Source organism: Grus americana, chromosome 11 (genome assembly GCF_028858705.1).
Source record: "Grus americana isolate bGruAme1 chromosome 11, bGruAme1.mat, whole genome shotgun sequence".
Taxonomy (NCBI): Eukaryota; Metazoa; Chordata; class Aves; order Gruiformes; family Gruidae; genus Grus; species Grus americana.
This window is the reverse complement of record NC_072862.1, coordinates 20950242-20969706: the sequence shown is the minus strand read 5'-3', so window position 1 is coordinate 20969706 and position 19465 is coordinate 20950242. Positions and strand designations below refer to the sequence as shown.

Here is a 19465-nt window from a genome sequence, read left to right as displayed (position 1 = left end):
GCAGTACAACACAGAACTGTTTGTTACCTTCAAATAGAGGGCAAACTTTCCTCCAGCATGTAATGCCTCCTTCACTAGTAAACTGTCCCAAGGCCGTCTCCAAGAAAAATACTGGTATTCCACAGCAAATAAAAAAAACCACATATGGGATGAGGAAAGCACCTACAGGAAACATTGAGGGGGTATTAGCTATAACAAACACAGTTCCTTGACAGCATAGTGAGAAATATATTCTCCTAATAAAGGAAGGATCACCTATTAGCCACCTCTCAGGCATCATGCTGAAAGTGCAGAAAGTGTTTACTCCTGGCCTCAAATATCAAAAGTTAACATGTAAGCCACTGTCATGGACTAAAAAAGACCAGACCAAAGTTCCTCAGTACAGACTAAATTCTGCTCATGTGTCCCTCCAACACAGAAAGGACCACAGTCTTGCTCAGCCCAACAGTTCTGCTCTGATCATCACCAAGTCAGTCTACACTATCTTCTCTTCCTTGCTTTTCTCAGGAAAGCAAGGATGAAGAAGCATTATGGAAATTAAATCCAAGAAGTCCTTTATGTATTATTTGGATAAGCCTGATAATAAGGATCATGAAAAGGGAATGATGAAATAAACTTTAGAACAACTTACAAGAACAGGAAAGCAGGGCTTGGCCTTATCAGCTAGAAATATTAATGTGAAAATGCAGGAAAATAACAAAGCATCAGTATTTTTGTTAGATGCTGATAGTAAACTCCAGCAGAGAAAATGAATAGTACAATTCAGTGCTGAAGCATTGTATAGAACAACAACATCTCAGCAATTAACACATAGCAGAAGTATTGTATTATTTAATGATTGATGATGCTGTTAGGTATGGCACCCGAAGAACATGGCTGTGAAGTATGTTAAAGCAAAGAAACGGGAGAAGATACTTATGTTAGGCATAATGTCACTTGCTAATAATGTGGATTTTGGGTATTCCATTTAGAACTGAACCTAAATAATACTGAATAAAATACAGCCTTTTGTCTATGTGGAGAATCAGTTAACATATAAGGCATAAAGAATTTTTTTCCTTATTCCTCAAGTATTCAGACTTTCTGATGAGTCAAAGGATGAGGTGGAAAGAAGCGACTATATTGGTTTAGACTAGAACAAGGAAAGAAGGAAATAAACACAGAGAAGAAAGCAGAAAATAACCAATTCTGCCATTTTTACTTACGCCGAGTTTTACTGGTTTAACCAGACATGCTAGCACAGCAAAGTACTGCACAGAATAATTTATCTAAAGTTGTAGGAAAATTACAAAGCTTTAACTAAGTTATGAAAATAAAGGTTAGTACAACATACATGATGTGTTGTATCCAGGCCTCAACCTACTCGCTCCCATACAAATAGTCCCACGACACTAATTTACTTCATTTAAATGTCCCATTAAATGATGTAAGCATCCCACCATTCATTCCATTTCAAATCAACACAAGATATGCTAAACGCACAAAAGTTTCATGGATGCAGTTTTTCCTAGGAAGATGTGTTTTACAGTGCTGTCCATCATTGCAGACATTGATCGGTTCTTTAGAGCACTAGCAATAGCAGCATTTCCTTCCTTCAATGGGAGTCCTGAAGATCGGTTTGAGCATTAATGAACAGCACCTTAATTCCTACCTCTCTAAGCCTAAATCTCTGTCAGAATATTAACTATGAATAAAATGTTTCTCAATATACTTCAGGAAAATTTCTACAACTACAAGGCAAATAGGTATCCTGTTCGCGATCTTAAAAAAACAAACCACACCAAAACACAAACACCACAACACACCCACAACCTGCAACAACTGTTACACTTTAGTCACTTTGATCAGAAAGTTGAGGCAAATAAATATAGCTGCTTTCACTCACAGTTTATTTCTTCAGCCCCAGCACATCAAGAGAGATCTCTTCATGAGTAGTCTCTTCCCTCAAGCAGGCAATCTGCCTAGAGTTGAATCTCGGCTGCATCTCAAGCAATACATGAGGATTTCACAAAGAATGAAATCCTAAATCCTTACATATAAATCATGGTTTCCCTGTATGATGTACTGTACAAATGGTTTGAACAAAATCCTTATAGGCTGGGCAAACTGCTGGCCAGTATCAAATTCAACTCAGCCTACTCATATGTGCAAATCATAACAAGGTTAACCTGGGAACTTGTTGAAAGTATTAACTTTGACTCTATTTTTCTAACACTGTTCTGCAACAGGTATACATCATGAAAATTAGAGGACATCGGGTTTCCCATATTTCAAGAAATATCTAATTCTAAACATGCAAAGAAATTAATTTTCCTAAAACCCCCACTAAATATCCATAAGAACAAATTAAAATTGTAGCAGCTTATGCCTACATTACCCGTTATGACTCAGAGTAAGTACCAGAGAGAGCTCAGACCTCAGAAGTTCCATACAACTGCTTCTAGATTCGTTCTGTATCCAGCAAGTTATTTCATAACTAGCTCATATATCTTACCATTGTCTTCACCACTCACAAAGTAGTTTTCAGTATTTACATCTGATGCATGAAACAAGTCCAACTCTGGTCTAATTCCAGCAGGGCATTCCAGAGAGTTACAAAAACACAGGTCACAGACCAAGTCCTCATTGAATAAAATTGAAGTCAATGGCAAATTTCCTGTGGTGCCAGGACACGACCAATTACACCACACACATTAATTCTTTTCTTAAATAGTGGTGATTATGTATGATATTTAAGTAAGTACTTTTTCATGAAATCACCCAAAAACATGGTTAGAATTTTTCTACCTAATATTATAGCCTTAAAAATTATAACATCATATTTTGACAAGCTAGCATATGTGCATATAAAGGTTACTGTATTAACAAGGAAATCTTCATTATATACTGAAAAAAATATTTCTACCTTTTCCTCTGCCAAAATTTCTCTGGGAAAACTTTGACAACCAACAAGAAACTGTTCTGCATATCGTATCCAGCATATTATTATTTATGTACTAACAGCAATACTTGGTAGCATCATTCTGAAAACAGGTGAATTCTTGTTATCTTAGTTTTTCCGAAGTACAGATAAAGAAAGGAGCTGCAAACCATAAACACATCTTCAACAGTAGCATTAGCCTTATAAAAAGAGCAGACAAAATGGGCCAAAACCATTCCTGAGTGCCTAGTTTTGGAGGGGCAAGGGAAAGAAATTTGGCACAGCATTGTTAGCAAACAAACCCACTGAAGAAGAGATCTTTGTATATCAGCCACTGAACATATTATTTTTCTTCCAGCCTATAAGTTTACACTAATACTTATTCAGGCCTTAAGTGGGGAGAATGTTGAATCCAGTCCACGGAATTCTAAACTAAATTTTTAATTTACTTTTCTTTCCTCATTGCTTTGCAAGTCACAGCTGACGTGCTTACTGTCGCATATCTTACATATCTTACATAGTTTTTACTTAACTATAACCAATACGTGCCACATGTTATACTTTGGTAGAAGTCTGTTCTCTCTCAAATAACATTCTTATTCTAAATTTTATAGGGTTTACTCTCTTCTTTGAGTAACAGGCAGCTTTTACATCTTCCCCTACCCTACTGTAGTGATTTGGGAAGAAATTTTCATATGACACAGAAAAAAACATAATCTTTATAGCATTATCAAAACCAATAATCATCCTCTCCACAGTACACTGTTGTAAAAAATAAACTGCTACATTCCTTTCTACATCAGACAAACTTATTTAAGTATGCTTGGGTCTGTATGCACACGCAGAAGAAAACACACAGTGCTATAACAGAACACTGGATTCTTCCACATTAAAAACCTTACAGAAAAAAATATGTCAATTTACTAAAACAAATGAAAATTGTGAAAGTAAGCCACACAATACTTGTGGAGGAGAAGGTAAGAGAAACCCAATGACTTTTTTCTTAGTTGCCAGATGCTTAATACTTCCCTATCCGCATGTACACTGAAATCCTGAATACCTATCTCTTAATAGTGCAAGAAAATGCTGTAAAGCATTCTTAACTGTTTATTTCCCACATGCTTATGGTGAGCTGTAAATCAACATATGATGCCATCTTACCTCCTCCATTCTTGTAGCAAAGATATGGGAATCTCCATACATTTCCCAACCCAATAATCTCCCCTGCCACAGAAAGCACAAATTCAACCTTATTGTTCCAGTGACCTCTTTCATGAACTTTCTTATCATTGCTGTGGACGAGGTTGGTACTTGAAGCTTCTGGGTCCAAAGCATCTTCTGGCTTGCCGTTAATTATAGGAATAGTCTTTTCAGCTGTCATGACTGTTCAGCCTAGGGGAGAACAAAAGAAAAGCATACAGATGTTTTAAGTCACTTGTTAGTAATAACCTTCAATGACTAAATAAGTTCCTCAGCATATCATTGGCTTCTTACTACCTACATAAATTTACAGGTGAAAGTGAAGGAGGTAACTCCATAAGGCTGGAAAAGTTGTAAAGAAGGAAAAAAAGAAGAAAAAAAAAGACAGAAGCTTATGTACAAGGGAAGGAAAAGATTTCCAAGTTGAGACAGACAACTTAGTAGCACGACATCATTTTAAGGCACTGACAGTAAAGCCTTTCAAAAATCCCTCCCCAAGCAAGGATCCCAGCTTGACTAACCTACCAGAGAAGAGAGATCTCCTGCACCTTCCAGGCACACAATTGAGAACAGAAGAAGAAAAGGATGATTGAGAAGGGGGCCTGAATGGTTCTGGCCTGCCCGGAGGAGTAAGGGAGCTCCCAGACTACTCACCCAGGGCTCTGCCTATGCCTGCGCGGCTAGGAGAGGAACAGGGTCTCTAGCCCAGTGCTCGGCTCCGAGCGGACCTCTGCGGGCTGCCGCTCTTCGCTCTGTTGCACTGGAGGGACAGGGCAGGGCAGCCGCCGGCGCCCAGCGGCAGAGGCGGGGATAACGCGGGCAGCGTTAGGATAGCGAAGAACCGGGAAGCCTCGTCCTGTTCTGCAGCTGCTGCTCGGCCGGCCAGCCAGCGGGGATAGGATGCTCCCCGCGCTCTGGAGCCGGAATTTGCAAATGCTTAGCCTTTCCCGGAGCGATGGTATAACACCCGCCTCCCCCCTCCGCCCACCTCAGGCTGTCCCGCCAGCTCCCCCCTCCTCCTCTACCTCCTCCTCCCAGCATCACCACCCGAGCATCTCCAGCCCCTCGCTCCCCCGCCCCGCGCAAAGCGACCAGGGCCAAGCACCGGGCGGTACGCAGCCCCGCTCCTTGCATCCCCTCGGCTCTCCACCATGCGAGGGGGAAGCGACCTGCATGCGGCCCGCGGCGGTGGCGGCTCGCTGCGCACCTGCCGGCCGCCTTGCTGCAGTGCCCGCCGCGGCGGCGGCGGCGAGAGCCCGGCCCCGCCACCGCCACCGCCCCGGCCGCCGGCTCCCCCGCGCCTGCTGCTCACGGGGCGGCCGGGGGTTGGTTCTTTGGGGGGTTTGGTTCAAGTTTAGGCCTGGCAAGTTAAAAAAAGGAACCCGCCGAAAACAAATGACATTAACTTCAGCTGGGAAGGGCGAGGGGGAGAATGGGATAAAAAAATGTGGGGGGGAACATTTGGAAAGTGTGGAAACGATGTGGGCGCTCTCTAGTTACACTGGAAAAATGCAGAGACAGCCCACGTGGGCATCTCTAACCGGGGTTTTGCTTAAAATTCAAGCGAAATAAGTGTAACATAGAAGCAAGAATACGAAAAAATAACGCAAACTGGTTTGTTTCAGGTTGAATGAAATATTTGAAATAGACAAATTTTTTTTTCCATTTAATTTCTTCCCCCCCCCTTTTTTTTTTTGGTAGGTCAGTTATTTCTGCTCCATGTTTCTCAACCTAAACTAAATACCTCTTCCATTATTCATCTCTGCAGCTTCTCCTTCACAAACAGCAAAACCCAACTCAGGTTTTAGCTTCAAATCTTCCCTCAGATCCAAACTCTCAGTTGCAGCTATGCACCAATGGTTTGCTCTGCAACTACAGGTCTCTTAAATCCTAGATTACATTGAAGTGTGCTGGAGGATGCTGTCCCAGAGACAGCGTGCCCTTCCATGTGAATTCTCTCCCTCTTACCATCCAGCTCCATGAACTTTTCACACTGCCAGGAAAACTGTTATCCAGTGCTTACTGTAGACAGTGGAAAGATGCACATGGATAGATTTTTATATTCACTTTAGCTGACTTTGGAAGCTAGAGCCTGATCATACCCTGCTTATACCATAGCCTCAGTGTGTTTACATACTGAAGCTCCTACTGTGGTTAAAGTTTTTAAAATTTTGCTTTTCAATTATGCATGCCACAAGAGTGAGTGTTGGGGCCTTACCCTACATCCTCTGTGAACTATATATCACATAAGCACTCGGCACCTAACAGGTACAGGATGAGGCCCTTTTCTTATTGATACCAACATATATAGCATTAGTCAAACCTATATTGTGAAATTAAAAACTGGCAGCGATAGAACTATGATAGAACTGCAGAATTCTGATTGGAATTTTTTTTTTTAAGTCATCCTGCACAGATATCATTACCAGAGCTGGGTTTGGGTTTGGGTGGTCTTTTTGTGTTTTACTTTTTTTAATTTTTAATGCAGCTGGTATCCATTAACTGAGGATGGAATAGATCAATTTTTCCTAACCTGGCTTTGTACAATCCAAACTCAACTTTGAGGATTTTTTGTTGTTTTATTCTCCCCCCTTCTTCCTTTAGTTTTCAGCAGGGATCAAAACAGACATTGTTTTTCTGTATTCCAGCCAGGCTGAGCAGGCTCAACAGGATACACTTAAACATCAAAGCTGAAAGTAAATTCTCATTTCATTCCTGAGAGTAATTCTAAAAAATGAAGGGAAGCTAAGGGACAGTAAATATTTGACTGATGATTCAATACATGGGAGAGACCAGTCATCTTCATATAGACTAATGATACCAAATTGAAGGAGCCTGCTCCAAAGATGCAAAAGGTGTTTAATCATTGCTGATTTGTTCAGTACATGAAACTATTCATTCCTGGTGACAAATATTTTATCCATTGCTGTATTCTTGCACTGATTCCCATTCGATCTCTTACCAATGGAAGGGTTTATGGAAGTAATTGCTAGCTGCTAATCTTTGTGAATACTTTACTGAAATGTGGCACAGTGTTTGCAACATAAAACTTCCCAAATTTTACAGGTTGATAAGCCTGTTTTTTTAATCTGATGGAGCCTCCTCTATTGCAATGAAAAAAATTCTTTGGATTACAAACTACATCTCATTTCATGCACTAACCTAGTGTATCTCATACTCCTCATCATGAATTCATGCCTGCTTCTGTCAGTCTGTTGGGAGATCTGCATGTGACATGCAATCAGAGCTCAACTCAGTGACTGAGATGAGAGCAAACCTCGCAACATGGCTGTACTGTAGGACAAGAGACTGGCAGTTACCAATATCAGAAAGCTGTTACTAGTAAAACCAATATCTACTACTAAAACGTTAACTACCTAAAACATTAGTACATATTCTGTAGAAGGGCTAGCACAGCATCACACATCGAGTAATCTAGTTATGTCCAAGTAGATTTCTTCTGCGTTGTCTACTCCATTCCTGATAACGTAGCACCAGTTCTGCAGAAGCATTTAGAATTGTTGCCTCCAACCCACTCGCCAGAAGTAAGCTTCCCGGCCATTCCTCTCAAGTCCCACATTAAAATGATGTGACCTAACAAAGCAATTCAAATTCTGCTGTATTCAGATTTCTCTCCACACTCCCAAAGAAACCATTAAAACTCTGTGTAGAAAGTAGACAGTGGTGGGAATGGAAACCAGATGTTTCTGCCAGCCAAAGAAAGGTGCTGTGAAGTACCAAATGTTCTAAGACTACATTTCTTTAGTTTTATAAAATTAATAAAGATGAGGAATTGATATATAGAGTAACTTGAGAAAAGAACCTCCAAGAAAAAGGCACATTTCTACAGGATTCTGCCAGGATGCTGAAATACATGGCCCAGATGCACCGAGGAATATGCAGTGTACCCAAGCTTCTTTAGTTACTGCCAGAACTCATATTCAGCCTATTCTCCCACTTAGTCTGTTCTGGGACTTCTACCTGGTCCATATTTTCAAGACACAAATACACAGAGTGTTAAGACATACCAACACATGTGGAGAATTAACTCTTTTGCCTTTTTTCCTCCTTAGTGCCCAACCCCTACCCAATTCAGAAGGCACATAAATAAAACTACATGATACAGTTGCACATTTTGCTTCTCATGATTTGAATGCATGACTTTTCTTGGAAATCAGGATGCTTTGCTTACCCTGCACTTTGGATCCTTGTTAGGATGCCTCAGTTGCACAAGAGTGAAGTCTCTGCTACACTGTGTAATCTTTTGGCCCACGTACGTGCCTCTAGATGTTTGCATTTTTCCTGAACAAAACGAACAAAAAAGAGGCAATAAATAGCTGTTTAAAAAGATAATTCTTATTAGCATTAAAACTGCCATGAACAGAGCTAATTTCCTAATGCAAACATTAATGCAACCCTTATGCAAGTGTTTAATGTGAGCAAAAGTCACGTTATAGAGCTTTGGAAATGAAAAGGCTTAGGCTTGGCTCCATTTCTTCTCCTTATTAAACCACTGTAACTCTGTTGATTCCTGTGTTGTTTCAACAATATAGAACCCTATGTCAATATAAGTGAAGGGAGGAGGGAACAACAATCCTTTCCAGATTTAAAAGCTTTAGTTTAGATTTGATATAAGCAAAATCTGCACAAGCCTTGTGTAAAGATTTCAAAGTTAGACTCTTCATGGGTAAATAGCTACACAAAGCAAAGAAATGCAATAAGAATTTCATTAGTGATAGTGATCTGACACAATATTTTGGATCAAAAGCCTAAGATCATGAAGCAATTTATGAAAAAGACACCTTCAGCTATGCTACTACAGACTGGACTTAAGTCACAAAGCAGCAGGCTGTCTGATTTGTGCCTAATCAGTTTTCTGCCATGGGAAGAAAAAAGATTTATTTGTTGCAGATAACTTTAAGTTAAGCAACAACTGATTGTTGGGCTTCTATTTAGAAAGGCTTAACAACTATCATTGTAGATCTGTCTGTCTCAAATTTATTGCCCATGCCTCACAATGGTTGAGATGCTGAATTTAGAGTTCAAGAGAGCTGTGAAAACCAGTTTTTCATCTATTGATGTTGCCCTTTGGGGGCCTTCTCTTGTCCCTTGCTATCAGCCTGAGATCCATATTTTCTTTGTTACATGCATTTTATCTTCCAGACTATCTTATCTTCTAAACAGGAGTGGGTGATGTATTCCATAATACAGGTTTTCTGCTACAGACTTCTGCTAACATGTCTTCATCTTTGGATCACCTCTGAGGCATCTTGCTATGAAACAGTTAACTTCAGTTCCCCTACAGGGTTCCTCAGTGCCTTTTGTCAAACAGACTTTTTGACAGTTATTTGGTGACTGCTTGCATTTTAATGTATGACAAAGGTGATCTAATGTCTCATGAAAAAGGTGGTACACATCATGTGTTCCTCACATTACCACACACAAATAAGTGCCATTCCGTTTTATGGAGACACTCCTCTGCTAATGTCGCTAATAGCATCTTGAGCTCCCTAAACATGAGTTTTACAGGTAGACGGTACTCGGAGGGAACCTCCAACAGTGAGGCTTATACACAGCTTCCAAGAGTTAGAGGTCATCTATCCAAATTGAACGAAGACCCTTTCTATGGCTTGTCAAAGTCTTACCTCCTGACTCAGCTAACAAAAGCACACTTTTACTTTTGCTAGCACTTAAAGCAGCAAGAAAACAAACAAGTAGTAGTTATTTTTATGAAAAAAGCATCCTCATGCCTCTGGCTATAAACCTTGAGGCACTGTACTTCTGAATAAGATGATGTGAAGTATATTTCTACACACTGACAAAAAATAACCACCCTCCAGTAGTTTAGCAAGTGTTTGCAGCCAAAGTTGTCCAACAAGACAGAGATAAAGAGTAAAATGCACTAGTTTTTTGTGAAGAGAGGAAAATACCTATCCACATGAGTGACAGCACTAACAGAGAAGATACCTATGGAATGATGTTTCAATGTAACTTAGAAGTGAGACCAAATAAAAGAAATACTAAATAGAGACCTCAAAATAATCAGAGACATAATACCACAAACTGCCTTACCACTAGCAGTTATTAGTCAATCATTCTTCCAGATCAGAAACTGAACTTGCAGTCTTCATGCAGCTATGCATATCATCAGTATGCCAAACTCATACTTACTGAGAGGTGCTACAACCTGGAAAAGGAATGAACTCTCAGGAAAGTTAGTGCTCAGATCCTCTGGACATATTTTCAACTATATGAAGATTTCAGAATTTGTATTATTAAAAATAGTCAGCGAATGTTAAAATAAAGGCAGAATTGAATTCAGATTATAAATGGTCTCTGCCAGCATCTGAAGTCCTTTATCTCATCCCAGACATTCTTTCTTGCTGTAGAAGAAAGTAGGGTAAGGAGTTGCTTTGTGCACTGTACACTCCAGGTTAATGTAGGAAGACTGTTAGGATTTACAAAGTTCAAAGAATTTAACAACTCTACACCTCAGGTGGGAAAGAGCAAACCTGATAGGAAGAAGCTTCTCCCCCAAGCCCCCAGGTCACGGTCCCGTTGCACTTTTGCACGAACAGCCCATCTAGCCAGGCTTTGTGTTAATCTATGAATTTTACACAACTTAACTTGGCTCTCAGGCTTGAGACTAAGTCTATAGAACAGTAGTTCAAAAAACATTTTCCAGTTTATAAGTGAAGCTAATCATCAATAGTTAAAGTAAATAAACATGGAAATATAAATATCTTGCAATTATATGTCTTCATGTAAATTAAAAAAAAAGTCAAGGAACAGAAACATTACTTGACGAAAATTAATTTCTCCTGTTCTGATTCAACACCTTAGTATACTCATCCATATAACTTCCCTACTGTGCTGGTTTGGGCTGAGATAGAGTTCATTTTCTTCACAGTATCATAGAATGGTTTGGGTTGGAAGGGACCTCACAGATCATCTAGTTCCAACCCCTCTGCTGTGGGCAGGGACACCCTCCACTAGACCATGTTGCCCAAAGCCCCATCCAACCTGGTCTTAAACACTTCCAGGGATGGGGCATCCACAGCCTCTCTGGGCAACCTGTGCCAGGGCCTCACCACTCTCACAGTAAAGAATTTCTTTCTAACATCTAATCTAAATCGACCCTCCTTCAGCTGAAACCCATTTCCCCTTGTCCTGTCACTACACTCCCTGATAAACAGTCCCTCTCCACCTTTCCTGTAGGCCCCTTCAGGTACTGGTAAGCTGCAATTAGATCTCCCCGGAGCTGCCTTTTCTCCAGGCTGAACAATCCCAACTCTCTCAGCCTGTCCTCACAGGAGAGGTGCTCCAGCCCTCTGATCAGCTTCGTGGCCTCCTCTGGACTCGCTCCAACAGCTCCACATCTCTCCTGTACTGGGGCCCCCAGAGCTGGACGCAGTACTCCAGGTGGGGTCTCACAAGAGCAGAGTAGAGGGGCAGGATCCCCTCCCTCGACCTGCTGGTCACACCTCTTTTGATGCGGCCCAGGACACGGTTGGCTTTCTGGGCTGCAAGTGCACACTGCCAGCTCATGTTGAGCTTCTCATCAAACAATAGCCCCAAGTCCTTCTCCTCAGGGCTGCTTTCAATCCATCCTCCACCCAGCCTATAGTTGCGCTTGGGATTGCGCCAACCCACATGCAGGACCTTGTGCTTGGCCTTGCTGAACTTCATGTGGTTTGCACGGTCCCACCTCTCCAGCCTGTCGTGGTCCCTCTTGATGGCATCCCTTCCCTCCAGCGTGTTGACCACACCACACAGTTTGTTGTCAACAAACTTGCTGAGGTTGCACTCGATCCCACTGTCCATGTCGCCAACAAAGATGTTAAACAGAGCTAGTCCCAGTACTGACCCCTGAGGAACGCCACTCAGGCGTACCTGGTATGGAGCTTTGTTTTGGATTTGTGACCACAACAGTGTTGATAAGACACTGATATTTTAGCTATTACTGAACAGTGCTTACACAGCATCAAGGCCTTTTCTATTTCTCACATTGCCCCACCAGTGGGTGGGCTGGTGGTGCACAGGAAGTTGGGAGGGGACACAGCCAGGCCAGCTGACCCCAATGAACCAAAGGGATATGCTAGACTATATGATGTCATGCCCAGCAATAAAAGCTGAGGGGAAGAGGTAGGAAGGGAGGGCGATGATTTGAGTTATGGTATGTCTTCCCAAGTAAGAGTCACACACAGTGAAGCCTTGCTTTCCTGGAAATGGCTAAACATCTACCTACTAATGGGAAATAGTGAATTAATTCCTCATTTTGCTTCGCTTGCACATGCAGCTTTGCTTCACCTATGAAATTGTCTCTATCTCAACCCAGGAGTTTTCTAACTTTTACCCTTCCAATTCTCTTGGGGGGAGAGAGGGAGCAGCTGTGTGGTGCTTAGCTGCCTACCGGGGTTAAAACACAACACCTACTTGGAATCAAAAGACCAGTGCTTAATCTTGAACACACAGTGAAGTGTCTAATTGTCCCTTACAAACATGGTAACCTGTGCAATACTCACGCTGAATGAAGGGTGGCAGCAACACTGCACACAGTCTGCCAAATGTAGTTTCAAACTGTATCAGGATGAACAGCTGCAAGTTACCATAAGACATGCAGTCATAAGATGAGAATGAGGGAGTGGTTTGGTTCAGTTTCAGATCTGAAATAGGAGAAAAGCTCCAAAAGACAGGTCAACCCATAAGGAAGACAATTTCCTTTTCTCCATGATCCAAAATAATAAGAAATACAGATGACAGTTACCCCCAAAATTCTATTCAACTCAATACATGTTCTATTTTTGGTATTTTGTATCTTTGAAAATGGAGTGCAACATCAATATATTGCTTGAAAAAATTAAAAAAAAAGGTGTAATTTCCAGAACTTTTCCTTTGTTGAATTCTTCTCAGCTGAAGCTGCATGTTAATAAAACAAAGTAATTGCCTGAAAAATTTTGATCAGGTCTTATCAAACACACCCTATCATATTCAGTATTTGTTTACATTTTAATACTGTAAGCATTTAAGCACAAGAATGTCTAGAGTTTTAGAGAAAGTAGTATGTGTTAAGCTCTCTAAAGCAGAGCTAGTATATTCATACAGAGACCATGCTACTGCAACTATTCTGCTCTATCACATAAATTACATATGACAACTTGGACTAACTCAGCAAACAATCCTTTCTTGAGCTGTCTGCTGGCACATTGCTAATTAACAATTAATTGCCTTCAACAAGATTCCAGCAGAGCAGATGATGTGATACTGCAGTGTTTCAGCCAAGTTGCATTTCTGTGCACTGCTGAAAAGTACCTAAAGATTTTTTACTGCTTTGCTTTTTGTCATTGTATTTTTAATGAGAAATATATTCCTTTTGTTAAGCTTTTTTTTCCCTAAAGATGTTGCAGTACTTGAGTACTGCAGAAATTGCTCTTACTAAAATACTTTCTTTACAGCTGTGAAAAATCAGCTGTTAATCGTCATCAAGCCAACACCTGTAGATTTATATTCTGTGATAGGCCCAAAATGGAACTTAGCTGGTAGACCAGAAAAAAACAATGTTGTATAACCGCACCCCACTATGCCCAGCAATAGCAACATCTCAGTGTTTTAAGAGACAAAATATAGAATACTTTCAACTTTTATGATATTCACTTACTAAAAAGTACAGCTATGTCCCAGTCCTGGTGCATGGACTTCTTTGTCTTTCACAGCTATAAGAGGGAGTAGCTGTTAATGTAGACTCTAATCTAATCCACTGGAAAGGCAAATGGAGAAGACACAAGAGTATCAGATTATACATAATTTCATATCTGCTGGACAATTATTTTCCCCAATGACTTGTTAAAAATGAGCAAAGGAAATCAATGACGGAAGAACCTTACAGCAAGAAGGCATACATCACATTTATGTGCACAAAGCTCTGTGTCTAGAGGAACAGTAGGTAGATTCCTACCTTGCTGGTACAGATTTCAGAAGCCTGGTAATGGGTATGGAGGGAGGACAAGGGAATACGTGTACGAATTGCTGCTGTGCTCTTTCAGAAATGGACGGCATCTATTTGGGTGTTACAATTCAGGCACAGAAGGCAAAATGGGTGGATTCTTAGGAGTGGGAAACTTAGGAGTCCAGAAACTTTTAAGAAAGTCATGAGAGTGTTATTTTTAACATGATGTCTAAAGCAGAGGTGTTAAGAGTATTATTTAGATGATTCTGAATATTTCTAATAGTTCCTACTCCATCTCATCCTCTATTCCTATCCTATTTACAGGAAAGCTGAACCTGATCCTACAGTGTTTGACTACATTGAAAATAGAAATTTAAAATACACTTGATTCAAATTCTTTTCCAAATGTCTGGCACAGGGTATAATCATACTACCAGAAACATTGAGCCTAATCTATAGAAAACCAAATGCGTGAGAGAAGAAATTTTGCAGGTCACTTTATGCATAGCTTTTGCCAAAGGCTTGTGTTTGACTTCCTCAACATCCTAGTGTTTATAAGACAAGGTATAGGCAACATATCATGCAGAGAGGAGACATTTCATATTCTGAGGCATGTAGTTGTTCTGGCTTCAGAACAGGAGGAAGAATGAGAATTTTGGCTCATTTCTCTTTGCAGTCTGTAATAAGAAAGGTGGTAGTAGAACTGATCAGCAGAAGGAAATAATCAGTTGGTATTCTGTGCTCCCACTATTATGCTCTAGTTTAGGCACAACATGGGGAATCTAATCCCCAAAATAGTATCCTACTACTTAAACTTCTTCTCTAAACTGATTGTCACTGAAAATATGGAGCCAAAGGGACCTTTATTCATGGCAGTTCTTATACTCTGAAAGCTCAGAAAAGCATGACAGTACCTATCATTATTAGCAAAGTGTCCGAATTACAAATATAATCCTGATCTAATAAAAGGGGTTGAATCCTCACTGAAGCTATATGCAAGCTTCACCCAACATCTTTTGAGTAACAGTTGTTAGCACGACATTGTCTAGTAGGTGATACTGTGACGAACACACTCAAAACTATGTTGAACAGATCATTGCAGAAAATGTTTTGTGCTGTTGAAATGGAGAATAATGGCTCATTGATTTCTGGAGTGAGGGAGCAATGTAAATGTTAGAATGAAATAAAGTATTATTCTGATTTATTAAATCCAGGAAACCTTTGAGAGTAAGAAAATCAGGAAATGAGTGGACATTTTAAATACTTAATATATATTGAGAAGGTTAAACGTATGGAATTTCATCTGACACAAAAAGGACTGATGTCTTGCTAGTTTGTAATTCATTCTGGACTATAATGTAATTCTGTTAGTTTCAGTAAAACTATGGCCTGAATTAATTTGTCCCAATATCTGTAAGAATAAAAACTGATTTTTCTTTTTCTGTAGGAAAAATTCCTTATGCTGAGGAATGCTAGGCATCAATTTAAAACCCAATTTTTTAAAAGTCGAACTTTTTCTGAATATTGTTCTAGTCATCATTTCCTGATTACTACAAGTGTCTAGTTAACTAAACCAGGAAGAATACCAATTAAAACTGTCACCAGCATCTTAAGGTCTCCTTACTAGATGTCACATTCTCTACTTGTCGCACTGAAAAAGGAAGTTTTTGCTGATGGTGTCAAGGCAAACAGACTAATATGTTCTAAAGTGTAAGAGCATGAGTGACAGAGTGACATATACACAAATAACAGGTCTTCATGAGCTCTGGTATTCACACATGTACAATTTTTGAGAGTATCATTGTGTTTTGCAGTCAGCTTTTCCACCTGTTACTCAGATTAAATATAATTTAAGAGTAGAAAATTGCATACTGAGGAAGAAAACCATTTGATCTGCAGAGGTATCCATAATCAAAACCTTTCAACTTTTCACTGGTTACAGAACATGCTGCAGCTAAATACTATGAAATTTTCGACCAGTGCATCATTTACAAACCTTTTAGTACATTCAACATCTATTGCCTGAAACTAATTTCTTAAAGACTTTGCAGATTTGGGGCCTAAAGATAACATTTTCAGGAGATAAATTTCCAAGATGGGCTTTTCTGCTGAAGAGGGCCAGAATATGGCACTTGATTAGTTGTTTGCAGTTTGAAAGGAATTTATGCATCTTAAACATTGACTGCTGGGATGATTAAAGTAGCCGAGGCTAAGGAGATATGGGTCTGTATCTGTAAGTGCATTTATCTTTCCAGAAAGTATGATAGTTTCCTCAATTCTTTACTAACATTACATACATAATAAACACACACACACGCACCCCCCATAATATACATACATAACAGAAAGAAAGGTTTTAAATCAGGAAAGGGTTTCTTTTGAGGTTTGTTTTTAAAAGAAGCAGTAAGGGTTTGGAGCAGTTAGCTATGAATGCAACTAATTTCAGGTCGGTGTTAGTAATAAGTATTACATTTCAGATGCTTGTGTTAAATGGCTTTTCAATTGCCAGTTTATTTCTACTTCAAGTCTCTTTAAGCTTATTAAGAGTTTACCAGCACAGACTTGGGTTTGACAAGAGCCTTGAACAAGGAACAGAGCATAGTGTCCCTCTCCTACAGCTGAGCTAGTCAGCCCTTTGAGACAGAGTGATGCTTCCACCAGCTTTCAATAAAGAGAAAACTTCTAGGTGCGATACATGTTTTTATACAGGCCGAGACAGAGTTCCCAATGTAGCTGCTTTCTGCTGTGCTGCTTGCATATTCAACTCAAAGGAAAAATAATGGATGTTCATTTGCTGTATGGCCAATAAATCTGCGACACAGACTACACCTATTAAACACAGATTTTATGAACTGTAACACAAATCACTGTATACCAAATGTTATCGTATACTGAAAAGCACAGAGTTTTTTGCACTGACCTTTATTGCAGGACTATGATCGTGTCACAGCATATCAACCAGTGGAAGTGGAGTGACATACTCCAGCAAGACATCAATTTAATTTTGTATTGATTGCTACATGAGAGTATACAGTATGAACACTCTCATGTACACAATTTATTTATTTTTTTTTAAAACACAGTGGCTCTACATGATTTCTTGAATTGTTTCAGTACTACTTTTCTAACAGCATCCTGAAGTTCTAAGTCCCCTTTTATGTTTGCAAATCAGAATCCTGGCCAGACACAGAAAACCACCCATCTATGAGTCCATTTGATTAAAACAAAATTTGGCTGCTGCCTAATGACTTGCTCAGGAAGCATTTGGGTTGCATTAAAATGAAGAGGCCAAAGAAAGTTCCTGAGCTGCATTCAAAATCTGATGTTAAAGGTCAAAATACCATAGTGAATGGCACCTAAACTGTATAATGGCAGAGCAAAAGCTTTCAGGAACTCCTTTTACCACCTTAAAATTTACCACTCTATTACTAGCTGAAGCAGGTATAAATTACAGTTTTATATTAACGCAAATTAGACATTCAAGAAAATTTATTTGAAGAAATAGTAGTGGCTAAATGCTTAACACACACTTAGTTCTGTGGTTCATATTATTTTTCCATAGATAGCTTACCCTTCATGAGGACTATTGTTTTACAAGACATTATTCTAACATAAATGTTATTATCAGCTCTTGTCAGGTAGGCTAAAAATATCTGAAAATCTGTTCAAATCTACAATTTCAACTATACAAACATATTCCTATTCTAATTCTTGACTGAAAGTTAATTCTCATTCTGCTTTTACAACTATGAAGGAATTAAAATAATTAACAGCAACGGCGTTAAGCCTCCATTCTCAAATTTTGCAAAAAATAAAAGGTATTTAAACCTCCTGTGTTCCAAGTTCTAATTTAGATCTTTTAGAATAATAGATACATCTTACATCTGCTTGTATTAAATAAAAATAATAAAAAAGGTCGCATTATAGTGTATTCTGCTTACGTTTAGTTTCTTCACATCCCCCTCTTACATTTTCAGTCTCTAAGATATTCTTAAAATGCCTTTTCCCAAATGATTCCTCATCAATTGTTCCTCACCCTATCAATATGCACCCCTCCAAACCTTATATAGCAGAGCCTTGCTCAAATGGAAAGGACTTCCATGCAATTATAGTAGAGGGATAATATAATGCTAATTGGTTTATTTAAGGATTTGAGGGAGTGGGATGTTTAAAAAGCAGCTCCTGATAAAATTCCCTTTCAATAATAGTTCTTCCTCTCTCATTGATGCATCCCTAAAGTATGGAAAAACTAGTGCCTGCAAACTCCATCCCAGTTCTAAACACGACACTGAAAACTAAATAGCAACAGTAGGACATAATGGCCATTTTAAAATAATCGCAAAACTATAGTGTACTGCAGTCCTTAGTGACATAAGTCAAGCGATATATTTCCCAAGATTTTCTACAGCAATATATCAAAAAAATTGCACAACTGAAACTCACATGGCAAATTAAGGCCCACCTTTCTTTCACTTTGAATATTTTGTTCATTTTTCACTAGTTTGAGGGTTTTTTCAAGTAATATCTTCTAAGATTCTTCAGTTCATTGAACAAAATAGTTTGAATATTATGAAATTATTCACAGATATATTAATATTTTTAGAGCTCATTTTAATCAAAAGACAAAGATTTTAAATATCAGTACATTTAGATCTTCAGAAAACTTTAAAAAAGACTGAATTTCAAAAGCTGCATATAATGACCTCTGGAACACAGGTCCTTTCAAGAAGTACGAGTACACAAAATCACTGCTCATGTGTTGGCCTAATCATTCGGCCAGTCAGCTATCAACCCAAATATGATAGCCAATGCAGAGGGCATTTGTTCATTCCACCTCTAAAAAAACCAAACCAAAACCTCAACACCCACACACTAATTTTCCCAAATTAAAATAAAAAACCAAGCCAAATCCAAAAACAAACCCCCACAAACTGTTGATGAATTTCACAGAAAAGGTATTAGAGTGTGATTAGACTATATTAACAGTTAAAAATATTATTTTAAAAGTGGCTAACATAGTATAATATTACATACTATAGTACTAAAATGTTTTGGGTAAATGTTTTGGGTTGGGTTTGTTTGTGTTTGGGGTTTCTTTGGGTTTGAGAGTTGTTTGTTGTTCTGTGTTTTAAAAAGGCACAGTCATAAAAACTGCCACAGCAATCAGCAGCAATGATAAGTAACAATCACTAGGTCAGCTTTCTTAGGATGGATTGCCCTGTCAGCATTTTACCTTCATTTCAGTTTATGCTTGATAATGATAATGCCACTCTTTGTTTGCAAGGCATAATTAACCTGAATGTAATCAGATACATCTTTTCTATTAATTGATTTAAATAGGTTTCTGGGCCATAATTATTTAACATTATTTTACACCATTAATTTATTATTTAACATTA

The 19465-nt window shown here is 39.1% G+C and overlaps 1 protein-coding gene across 5 annotated transcripts in view; it reads right to left on the bottom strand.

Moving 5' to 3' along the window:
• SLC6A11 (solute carrier family 6 member 11) overlaps positions 1–5425 on the bottom strand; it is a 105108-nt gene extending 99683 nt beyond the window's left edge. Inside the window, exons 1-4 of one of the 5 annotated variants that reach the window (XM_054838103.1) lie at positions 5290–5307; positions 4775–5034; positions 4082–4312; positions 28–162 (exon numbers count right to left, since the gene is read on the bottom strand). In XM_054838103.1, the coding sequence (XP_054694078.1) occupies positions 28–162; positions 4082–4301 (355 nt within the window). In that variant the 5' untranslated portion in view covers positions 4302–4312; positions 4775–5034; positions 5290–5307. Of the gene's footprint in view, positions 1–27; positions 163–4081; positions 4313–4421; positions 4501–4774; positions 5072–5289; positions 5308–5327 lie in introns of those variants that run through there. The other 4 variants (XM_054838101.1, XM_054838102.1, XM_054838105.1 and 1 more) reach the window with 4 other exon arrangements.
• Positions 5426–19465: the final 14040 nt, after the last annotated feature.